Here is a 12,340-nt window from a genome sequence, read left to right as displayed (position 1 = left end):
GTAATACTGCTGCTTACATACAGGATTCTGCTGCTTACATTACATACAGTAATCCTGCTGCTTACATTACATACAGTAATACTGCTGCTTACATACAGGATTCTGCTGCTTACATTACATACAGTAATACTGCTGCTTACATTACATACAGTAATACTGCTGCTTACATACAGTAATCCTGCTGCTTACATACAGTAATACTGCTGCTTACATTACATACAGTAATACTGCTGCTTACATACAGTAATCCTGCTGCTTACATTACATACAGTAATACTGCCGCTTACATACAGTAATACTGCTGCTTACATACAGTAATCCTGCTGCTTACATACAGGATTCTGCTGCTTACATTACATACAGTAATACTGCTGCTTACATACAGTAATACTGCTGCTTACATTACATACAGTAATACTGCTGCTTACATACAGTAATACTGCTGCTTACATTACATACAGTCATTCTGTTGCTTACATACAGTCATTCTGTTGCTTACATTACATACAGTCATTCTGTTGCCTGCATACAGTTATTATGTTGCTTACATTATATACAGTCATTCTGTTACTTACATTACATACAGTCATTATGTTGCTTACATTACATACAGTCATTCTGTTACTTACATTACATACAGTCATTCTGTTGCTTACATTATATGCAGTCATTCTGTTGCTTACATTACATACAGTCATTCTGTTGCTTACATTATATACAGTCATTCTGTTACTTACATTACATACAGTCATTCTGTTGCTTACATTATATACAGTCATTCTGTTGCTTACATTACATACAGTCATTCTGTTGCTTACATTACATACAGTCATTCTGTGAGCTGAACCAATATTTATGAAAGCAACTGATCAATTCACTAGGAACCCATTACATCGTTTTTAAGCCGTGGCCAAATAGAGTTAGGCACAGAAGTCCACAAGGAACTGGCGACATCACTGAGGCTTTGTGTGCCTCATGCCTCAGAAATGTCACGATTTATAAGCTGAATATTCATTCAGGTCACAGAATGGTTACCTTCACCGAGTGCGGACAAGGAGCCCACTCTCATTGTCACATGACTAATTTAATAAGGAGAACCACCAACCTGCTTGTACTTAGCAGGTAGGCTCCACCCACAAGCTTGCAGGCGACCGTCATCATTACGCACGTGTTCCCGCACTTGGCGGTACTGCTCACGTTTCTGCTCGCGGCGAGCAGTGGACGTGCAGTCGCTGAGAAGAGAAGCCACAGTGTTACTCCTCAATCTACAAGGAGAGAGAAAGGGACAGAGGGTGCAGAGTGTCAGGAGCGAGAGCATAAAGCAAAGCAGCTAGGGTTAGTGGCAATGCATGAACAATGTTCCTTCTAAGCTCCACAATATGGCAATGAAGGATTTAAAAGCTTCATCTAATGAGAACTCCACCTTGAAGGGCAGTAATATGCTGTTCAGTACAACCCTGCACAATGGAACAATCCTAAAGAGTGTTGTTTTAACACTGATATTCAGACCCCTCAGCTTAGAGGGAACAGTGTGCATAAGCAATGGCTAAGCATCGGGAAGCAAATGTAGAGGCTGTAGCGTGGTCCAATCACAATACTCGCTTTCAAATGTATCCTCAGTGAGCATTCCAAGTGGTTCAGGCTGTTGCCATGGATACAAATGAACCAAACTACTATTTAACCAGAGTAGTTAATTCTTCTACATTGTTGTTAGTCCATTAAACAATAAATGTTGTTTCAAACCAAATATGCATTAATTACGATGGGATCAATGAAGAACATGTATTTTATTAGTAGATTAGAATATTTTTAGCAAAAAAAATAGAAAAAGAAAAATAACAAAACCTGCATCACAATATCATAATTAAACGTAAATATTAATTTTTATTTATATGTGCTGTCATAACTGTAAAAACATACTTTTAAAACAGCGGAAACATTTAACCTTATAACGCCAACCTACCTTCTTTCACAATTAGAAAAGCAAAAACTGACTGCATGAATATATTTAATATGATACAATAGTGAACAAACAACTCTAGGATGACTCATCTTCATTTTAGATGTTTTTCAAACTTTATCGTCACTAATTTGAAACATATTCTTCAGAGAAGACAATACACACATAGAAAGGAAGCTACTTTAATGCAAACATCTCATTACAATATGTTGCGGTATTCTACTGGAACAATTATAAGAAGCGCCACCATTCCAGTAATAAAGCAGATGTCTGATCGGGTTATGTTCTTTTATATTAAACCTCCCTCCCCCAAGTATCAGAATACAGGGGTCCAAAACTGATCCTTCCACCCACAGAAGGAGAAGCAACTACGAGTGAGCAGGTATAGGGTGAGCATCTTCCATATGGTCATCAGACATAGGCTGGGTACACACTACAGGGTTTTCACCCGATTATCGATAAACGACCGTTCGGGTCGATATCACATTAGTGTGTAACGATGAACGATTATCGTTCCAAAGCCCATCGTATTGTTTCATTTGATTTTATAACCAGACTAAAAATCTCGTTCAATAATGGAACGATGTTGTTCCAATCCTGCAGTGTGTATGTACTCATGACCGGCAGTGTCCATAGATCTCTATGGAATGTGCAGTCGAGATCTTTTCAGCCGATGGTTATGACAGATGAAGAGCAGAGATCTGACGGTAATTCTTGTAAAACGTGTATAGTGTGTACACATGAATTGGCTGCTGATCGGGACTTTCAGTTGTTGGTAACGATATCGCATAGGAGTAAAAATTTTCTGTAGTGTGTACCCAGCCTTACTTGAGGGAAAGAGGCTTAATATATAAAATAGATGCCAGAGAGTTGCCAGCTCCCGGAATTTGGGAGTCTCCCGGACATTCCGGGAGAGTTGGCAAATATGACCTGGATGCTACTGGAACGATTTCTCTAAGAAACTGCAAAGAAAAAAAAAGACTTCTGCAGGACAGTCTGCTCTGCCCATAAATGTATAGTAAAAATGCCCCTCTCTCCCCCCAAGTCATAAGGATGTTGTGTCTGTTCATAAAGGTAATTAGACTTACTCATCAGGGAAGAACTCGATTGTGCGCCCCCCAGTGGATATCTGGCACATGGTGTGGCTGCGGCGTTGACTGAACCCAGCAGGAGTGGGAGACTTGTAGTGGATGTTGACAGGGGGGTATGTTCTCTTTGCAGGGGGAGGGCTGGATGAGGAACTGAACAGCCTGCTGAAGCTGAAAACAGAGACAGGCAAATAATGTGTTGGTTATATTACATATATATTACATATATTAATATATCTGTATGACTACACCTCTGTGTAGTCTCAAAATAAATATTCCACAAACATAAACACAAGGCCAGAAACGGTGGTTTATGACCCACAAAAGTGGAAAACTGCGGCACAAATGCTGGTCAGTGACATCAGCCGTCTACTTTGTGCAACGGCATCCAGCTTTACGGGGATGCGCGTGGATGAGTACGTATTAGACCAGTAATTGCTAACCTGTGACACTCCAGGCGTTGTGAAACTACAAGCCCCAGCATGCTTTGCCAGTAGATAACTAGCTGATAGCTGGCAAAGCATGCTGGGGCTTGTAGTTTCACAACACCTGGAGTGTCACAGGTTAGCCATCACTGTATTAGACACATATGTGCCTTTGCACCAACATGCCAGAAACTAGATTTAATTTTGTGACGTCAAGATTATTTAAACAAGTTAATGGAGTGGAGAAGGCGCACATACAAAGATAGGAGACCACACAACCCTTTTATCCCTGCCAATGAACTTGAAAACTCAGAAATCAGTTGTCGTCTATATAATTTTAATATGACGCATTTTGATTAAGCAATCAAAGAGGCTGAAATATTTTAAATGAAATTTTTTTAAAAGTTTAAATTTCACGAATAGCAAACGTAGGTGGGACTTTTTATGGTCTCCATCGTGCGCATTTTCAAAGCTCAGCACAAATTGTTGTAACAGCGGCAGTGAGCTTGCACTTTGAGATGCGTTAGCCATGCAAGTAGGCCGCATATGCACATAGCAGTTTCATAAATGACCCTTAAAGACTAAGCAAAAAGTATTCCACTTGTCTGCTCCATCTATAGCCAAATATGCCCCCACAACCTGTAGAATAATAATTCTGAAAATAGCTTATTTTGTGTAATGTAAAAGAGAATCCACATTTTACAAAAAGTTTTTTTTCGTTTACACTAAATTCCAGTTATTGTATTTACAATCTACGCTTCCTACAACAGCCGTATGACTAACGGGAGCGCTGAGCAGTATTTATATCACAAGAGCATTTTGTGACTTGAGACTTCTGGGGATAATTAAAATGCTATCACCAAATCTACACTCATCTTATCTAATTAGAGCCGCACAGCTGTCAAAAATGTGTTCGAAGATGGGGTTCAGGAACTTTAAACACGTCCCTCCAGGCAGGAAGGTCACACACCAAGCTGTCCACGCTCACATGTGTTAGTCTGTCACACACGAGACAAATTAATACTTACAACTGCCAGATAGTGGATTTCTTTTTTTCCTGGACAGACGGATGTTCCCGGGAGGCCCTGAAATAAGATACACGTTAGTGCCAAGAGCAGCAATTACACATTGCAAAAAAAACAGTCAGAGTCAGCAGTTTTGTCGTTCAAACAGTAGCCATGATTACGTGACCTAAACTCAATTGTAAGTTTGTTACTGGTGTCACTGACTGTCAAGCTGCTATAAGCAATGATTTCTTGTATATGACAAATAGGTAATCCCACAAAAAGTATATTTTCCTGCAATTTCTTAAGAAAATAGAACAGGTTTATAGTTGTTCTCTATTCTTCTCAGACATGATCATTCCCTCCTTTTTGTAAATACAGAGAGCTGAGTTACCCCTAAAAACGTACATTATGGGCCTGAGCAAACACTACGCCAGTTTGCGTAGCGTTTCTTGGGTGAAATCTCTCTGCCTATGCCCAGAAAAGTAGCTGAACGTAAATCCTATACAGATTTCGGTGATGCTGGCACTTACGCCCACATGCTCTTGGAGAGGTGGGACGGAGGAGGGAATGGGTAATCTACGTAGGTGAGCACACAAAGGGCACGTTCGTTCAATTGTGAAAAGATGCAGACAGATGGCAAACTATGCATCAGCATCTATGGGGTATATTTACTAAACTGCGGGTTTGGAAAAGTGGAGATGTTGCCTATAACAACCAATCAGATTCTAGCTATCATTTTGTAGAATGCACTAAATAAATGAAAGCTAGAATCTGATTGGTTGCTATAGGCAACATCTCCACTTTTCCAAACCCGCAGTTTAGTAAATCTAGCCTCATGTCTTTTCTATAAAAGTGATGTTTTATTGTGAAATCTAATAAGCCACATCACCCTTTTTTACTCATTAGCATAAGAAAAGGAAGAATTGGCAGGAAAATGTTGATAGAACGTCGCAGAATACAGAGTACAAAGCAGAACAATCCTACACAAAAGTAAAGGAAAAATTTACATTTATTTTCCTTTATAGAATAAACCAACTGGTGACATCGTTGTGACATTAGCTATGATCTTCTCAGAAAATTCCTAATTATAGTCATGGTAAAGGACAATACGGATAATTAACGGACACCACCATTAACATATAACAAGGATAAATGGCCCAACAAATACAACAAATATTAGTGGTGTTGGGCTGAAATGGACTTTTTACATAACCTACGACTCTCATTTATTTATAACCATTACTGGCATGCTTGTGGCCATACCTATACAGAAGAGAGGTTATGTCGCACTAGTGAATAAATTCTTATATGTTATTATTTTTATATATATATATATATATATATATATATATATATATATATATATATATATATATATAAAGAGACTTTAAAATCTCCTAATGTTCTTTATTATTCTATATCAAAAGATTAGTATCATTTAGTGAACAGGAGGATGCAACCAGCAGTGTAGATAGCAGTACTAATTAGGTAAAAGGGGAAAAGGAAAAACACTGATTTAATCTTGGTGCACTCATTAAAAAAGTCCCAAAATGATGTAACAAGTAAATTATTGAGATCAAAGTATGAATATTAAAACTTGACTTTTAATAGGATTTGCATAAAAGTATTTTGTACACTATTTTATTATTATTAAAAACAGCGAAATATAACGACAAGCTTTAAGCTTGTGACAATGTAAGTACATAAATATTGTTACATTTGGATATGCAATAATAATTTTATTATTGCCAGTATCATTATCAATATTTTCAACATGTGAGTAACTGCCGCCTTCTATATGCTGCACAATTTGCATGTTGCCGATGGACGAGTACATTCACAAGCAAAAATTAAGAGGAGATCGACTTATGGTCTGTTATTAGCAAGATGTCCATCGACAAGTGTCGCCTCTAGAAAGAGTGCCAGGTCTTTGAACCTATTAAGACTCATGGTACAGACAGGACAAGAAAAGGTCAACGTGTCGCTGAGCCATCACCTGATCATCTCTGTCCACCTGACGGCCTCCTGCAGTTCCATCAGACGCTCCTTGTACTGGTTCCTCTCCATGAGGACACGCGCCATCTCCACGCGGGTAAACCTCCGGCGCTGTGCGATAGGGATGTTATCCTGCAGCGGCGAGGAGCTCTGGCGGGGGAAACACAAGTGGAGATGTAAGAGATGGTTCAATCCATAAATAAGGACAATGCCTCTATGTAGAATGCAGTATCATGCGTGGGGCTGTGGACTTTAGTTTAGCAGCTGCTCAGTGGATTGAGACAGCAGTGTGAATTGATGTTATGCATATTGGTTCAACACACACAAAATGGCCGCCTCCACTGTGTGCAGACGATACCTGCATGAAAACAACCAACCTGATCCTTATTTGACACAAACCAGGAACCAACATTAAAATTATACTACAGCGTTTCGATGCCAGATTCACTCACCTCATCCACCTCCTCTTTAGGTTCTTGTAGGGCCACGATGGCTTCAGATCTCACCCTTACAATAATATTTGAAATAAATATTATTATTTGTTATGTACTGAAGCTAAACCTTATACAAAATCAGAACTAACACAAACAAAAGTACTTAACAACCATTCCTATTCTGTACATTAGATGCGCAATTGTAGACAATATTTTCATCTTTACCGTTTAAGCTCCTCCTCCAGTTCTTTTATGCGGGTCTCCATTTTGATCTTGGCCTGTTTAGTGGCTTCCAGCTCCCCTTTCAGTACCTCATGTTCTCCTGACAGCTGATCCACCTTCGCTATTAGGTCATTTTTAACCACATTTAATGCATTCCTAAGGAAGTTAAATAAAATAACAAATAAAGGGTATAAATACTTCTACAAAATGTATATACATAAAGCTAAATAAAGCTCACTCTTCATTTTTCATATAATCCCAAAGTACTAAAATAATACCATTTGTAAAAGTAGTATATAAATGCAGTACCCAATCAAACATTTGCTTTCAGTTTAACTTGTGCTACAATGATGACACACCAAATCTGATTGGATGCTGTGAGTTACAACACATTTATGCATTTAAATGTACCATGCTAATCACTTACCCTTCATATGCTTAAAACAAAACTTGCAACATGGATAAAATATACAAGTAGCATATTTACAGTACTGTGTTAAAATGTCAAATATCTTACTTGGTTTCAAGAAGTTGGGAGTTTTCTAAGAGAAGATTGCCCACCTCCTTCCCCATCCCTGTAAGAACCGTATAAAGTTAGAACCCTGGGCACCAAAATGAAAACTGGCGATTATTCAACTGGTAAGAAACAAAATGGCTACAGTAACGCGGCTCTGACTGGCCTTCACCAAACCGTGACACAAACAGTATTTCTTGTTTCTCCATCTTAAATCACAGAGTTACTGCAGCACATGACAACCAAATGACATACAAACATGAATTTTAGAAACAGTTAAAAATAAATGTATCACTGAGATTTCAAGAGCGGGTCTACTGATAAAGTAGGGAGTTTTGTAGAGTTGCATTTATAGCATTAAGATTTAAAGCCCAAAATATATGTAAACCTAATGTGTAGAACAATATTTACAGCACAGGTCTAAAGCATCACAATTCAGGTGGAACCAAACAATTATTTAGGTTCATTTTGAATAATTAAATGTTTTTATTGATTTGTCAGCTCTGCATTGGTGTAAATAAACCACTCTGGCTTCTGACATTTACACAAATTCAGTTATTGAAATAGTAATATAGACAATATTGATTCTCACACAGTGCAGACTGCTGTCAATGGCAACTGACACAAAGGATTCTGGGAGTGCTCTGAGGTAACCTAAACAGTATAAAAATTAATTTGTAGCATTATGTTACTGTTTTTGTATGTTTTTTTTACTAATGTAAAAATTCTATCAATTGATCTACGTTAAGGGATGATGATAAAATGTTACAATACCTGCAGTCAGCAGCATGTTGTACATAATTGGCAACCATCCCTAATAGCTAGACATAGTGCCAGGTTTTAAAAATCTATCCCTATTTATCAATATTGAACAACAGCACAAATTCCTCTTGTCATGCATAGTTAGACTACATTGTTACCATCCATTTTTACTCTCTGGGGCTTAAAGTTAAAATTTATTTTGAGAAGAGTATTGTAAATGCAAAAAAGTATGTCATAATAGTATTCAGTGATCCAGACAAGATGGGGATTGTACGCCAAGACCATATCGTGTGTGATTCTTTGATGCACCAGCGCAGTTTGTCAATTATGTCTGCGTTGCTGACAAGTTAAAAGTATATTTGTGCCATCAGCCATTTTGTGCACTGAACTCCAGTGAATTGACAGGTTGCATTTTAATGAACACTGGTTCAGCTCACAAAATGGCTGCCTGCTTGCAAGCAGGAAACGGTACATATTCATTTCCTGCACTCCTGAAATCTCAAAGTGATACATACCCTAAAAAAAGTGAAAAGAAACTAAAATTCCCCACTGCACATTTAAACAATATAGCATCATTGCAGTCTGCAGCTTATACACCCCCCCCCCCCCCACAAAAACAACCAGAAATGCAGTAAGAAGTAATAAAACAGGAGGCCTGGACTGACAGGAAGAACGCAGGCCTCGGCCTTACCAAAGAAATCATCCCTCACTAGGAGCGCAGCCATATTGGGAGAAGAGAGGGAGGCAGCAGAAAGGGTGGGAAAAAAACAGAGCAGCCGTTAGCAAGTGATTGAAGACCAGCGGTAGAGCAACGATTGCCATGCACTACTATGGCTATAACAGCCGAGACCCTAATATCTCCTCAGTGTATGTACGAGCTCACGTTCATCATGAGTACAGCTGACACCATGGTGGCTTGGTACAAGCAGCCGGTCAGTGCACAATATCTATTGCCCTGAATAAAACCTCAAATCTAAATATATCCATGCATCTCAGAGCCTCCACGTTTGTTCATAGAACTTTATTTTAAAAACCAAGTGGGTGAGAGCGTCACCCATGTTACACAACACACACCCGTGTCCACTTGTTTTTAAAGTAAAGCTATAAGATATGTATGTGTGAATAAATTTAGCTGTATTTTATAACTTTTCTTCCAGTTATTACACTCTTTTGCAGAGTCGAATATTGTTATGTTACAATCTCACTGCTATTGTAGGCCTAGCGCTTAAAGTGCACCTGTCACCTACACGGCAGCCATTTTGTGTGCTGATCCAGTATGTGTGAGAATACAAAAAAATAATTTATTTTAAGGTTAAAAGAAGTCTCAGTTTCCTGGGAATCCTCAAAATAGTCTCCATGATGAAGGGGGGGGGGGGGGGGGGCGGGAGTCTGCACACAATTATCCTAGCCCCCAAGCAGGGATCTTGTGGATCTGTGCACTGGCCACTCAGGTAACAGGGAATGTAATAGCCGCACCTGCCAGAGAGGTGCTGAGGGGAGGGAGGTGGGGGGCAAGCAAAGGGGGGACTCTACTGCGGGCAATATTTGGCCAGCAATTAGGGAAGGGAGGGGGATCCTAGTGCAATATATGCTTGGTAACGGAATGGCCATGGGGTTATCTTTGAGCAACATGATCCTGGCTCTGGTGTTTTCTCAGTACAATGGCTGACAATGGGGGAATGCCCTCTGCAAACATTAATATGAGGATGAATCCTAATGTTATGTTCCTGGAATATAGCTGTACAAATATATCCCTTATACCACAGCACACAGGCTAAGTGTTCATTTTTATCCTGCAGTAAGTAAATCTCTGTTACCAAAACAAATCTCTTTTATCTTGAAATAAGCAAACTGTGCTGTACCTCCATAGTGGGTGTGGCTTAAAAAGGGGTATAGTCAAAGTGTCCCCAAATTTATTTTTAAGAATCTGGAACCAGGGCCATAACTAGGGCTGTGTGACAGGGACGACCACCCAGGGCGCAACACTGTAGGGGGGCGAAATTTAGGAATATTTTAGGTTATTTTGGTTAAAATTGAGGGCTTGAGGGCTAGGGGGGGGCGGCATTTTCTCTATGTTACGGCTCTGTCTGGAACCCACGGTGTTCTAGAAGCCAGTGACATCCCTGTCACTAGAGAGTTGGCAAGCTGCATTTTCACGAATATTTGTTCAAAATGTCCCCCTCCAACGTGTGTAGGTGACCTGCACCAACAATGCTCTATGGACACTATTGCATATAATACAATAAGCCAGGCATGGTCAACCTACGGCTCTCCGCTGTTGCGGAACTACAAGTCCCAGCATAGACTGACAGCAATCGGCTGCTTATCTACTGGCAAAGCATGCTGGGGCTTGTAGTTCCACAACACCCGGAGAGCCACGGGTTGGCCGGGCCTGCAATAAGCCATCAGCCAGCGCAAAGAAAAATATAACGGATAGAAATGTAAGTGGGTGGGCGCCAGTTAGTGTATAGCCTTTTAAGAGCAGGTGAATTGCAGACACCAGTGATTTACCAGCCAAGAGAGGGGAAAAAAACGCCATTCACTCGGGTGTAAGGTGGGAGTAGGGAAAAAAGCGAGGAGTAAACAGAGAGGAGGTGCAATGATAGAGCATACACACCTGAGAATTCTCCTAGGACCATCCAGCGAGACATGTGGGATGGGGGGGAGGGGGAGGGAGAGAAGGGAAATAGAGGGAAAGATTGGGTCAGTCAATGATTTGAACCAACAAAATAATAATAGTACTCCACTAAAGTAGGACATGCACGGACGGGTATGTTACTTTCACATCGTAACACAGAACACAGGACGACACATAGTGCAAGTGCAAACACTGACTATATAACCTTTGGATTAATAATGTCGATCAGGCATATAAAAATACGTTTTATATGACAGAATGATGTGCTTGGTTCTTGTTTCACTCCACAATTACCAATGTAAAATATTATGAATTGGATTCCATGTTTTTCCACAACAACCAAGGGGTATATTTCTTGCTCCCCACTGCCCTCTACTGCCTACAAATCAAACTGCAATTAAGTAAAAATTCTCAGGCTATTAATTCAATACCCTGAGACTTATATTTGAGCAATACATCTGAGAAGAAAGTAGGAAGTGGCAAGACTAATGGAAAGTTTTACAAAGTTAAAACTTTAGGTACTAAGGTTCCAGTAGGCACAACATTTGCAATATTGCTGCCATGGTACTGTACCAATATATTCCCCATGCCACAACTAAAGGGAGGTTGCGACTCTGATAAAAGATCAAACATGTTAAAAAAAATTTTTTTTAAATAAAATGATCCATCATTTTCTGGGATTTGACCCAATATTTTGTTAAGGCAATTAAAACAAATAATTTTTAGTTATTGCCGCGTAGTAACCACTCATAAGAACGGAAATAGCCAATCTCATTTCAACTGGTGAATTCCAAAGGTTCTGTCATGACTGTGGAGCTTGCAAGCAAAAAAAAATACAGAGTAATGACTGCAATCGGTAATGAGCATGCACAAAAAAATCAAATCTGCCAATAATTTGTGGTGAACAATAGCATGGTCTAGAAGACACAGAGCCAACAAAGGCAAGACAAAAAAAATATATATACTTATATACTTAGTGCTCACAATAGCTCTTCTATGTCATTACTGTTCTTTATTTGCTTACCAAGTAGATCAGCACCTTCATCAACATCACCGATGACCTCTGACCCTGCCGTTGACAACTCATGGTACAAGGAATCGGTGTTGATTCCAAAGGCTTTGTTTACAATTCCTTGAGTGGGGCTGGACAATACATTATATGGAACATATCAGACGCACAATAAAGAAATTAGGATTTAAAGTAGATATGGCAACAGTGAAATAACTTATACAGGAAACATTGCCTGACAGACTCTATACAGCTTGGCCCAAGGGCGCTTCCATGGAAGATCTCC

The 12,340-nt window shown here is 39.5% G+C and overlaps 1 protein-coding gene across 14 annotated transcripts in view; it reads right to left on the bottom strand.

The window, feature by feature from the left end:
• The window catches only part of MAPK8IP3 (mitogen-activated protein kinase 8 interacting protein 3), a 66,538-nt gene that overhangs the window by 17,699 nt on the left and 36,499 nt on the right, over window positions 1-12,340 (bottom strand). For 6 of the 14 annotated variants that reach the window (XM_075179508.1, XM_075179513.1, XM_075179510.1 and 3 more), the window contains 10 exons: window positions 12,070-12,188; window positions 11,025-11,036; window positions 9,099-9,116; window positions 7,649-7,706; window positions 7,135-7,287; window positions 6,928-6,982; window positions 6,477-6,625; window positions 4,502-4,558; window positions 3,049-3,219; window positions 1,106-1,265 (listed from right to left, as the gene is read on the bottom strand). In XM_075179508.1, the coding sequence (XP_075035609.1) occupies window positions 1,106-1,265; window positions 3,049-3,219; window positions 4,502-4,558; window positions 6,477-6,625; window positions 6,928-6,982; window positions 7,135-7,287; window positions 7,649-7,706; window positions 9,099-9,116; window positions 11,025-11,036; window positions 12,070-12,188 (952 nt within the window). The remainder of the gene's footprint in view (window positions 1-1,105; window positions 1,266-3,048; window positions 3,220-4,501; window positions 4,559-6,476; window positions 6,626-6,927; window positions 6,983-7,134; window positions 7,288-7,648; window positions 7,707-9,098; window positions 9,117-11,024; window positions 11,037-12,069; window positions 12,189-12,340) is intronic. The other 8 variants (XM_075179512.1, XM_075179520.1, XM_075179518.1 and 5 more) reach the window with 3 other exon arrangements.

The sequence above is a fragment of the Mixophyes fleayi genome, chromosome 7, assembly GCF_038048845.1.
Source record: "Mixophyes fleayi isolate aMixFle1 chromosome 7, aMixFle1.hap1, whole genome shotgun sequence".
NCBI classification, from domain to species: domain Eukaryota; kingdom Metazoa; phylum Chordata; class Amphibia; order Anura; family Limnodynastidae; genus Mixophyes; species Mixophyes fleayi.
This window is presented reverse-complemented; position numbering and strand designations above follow the sequence as displayed.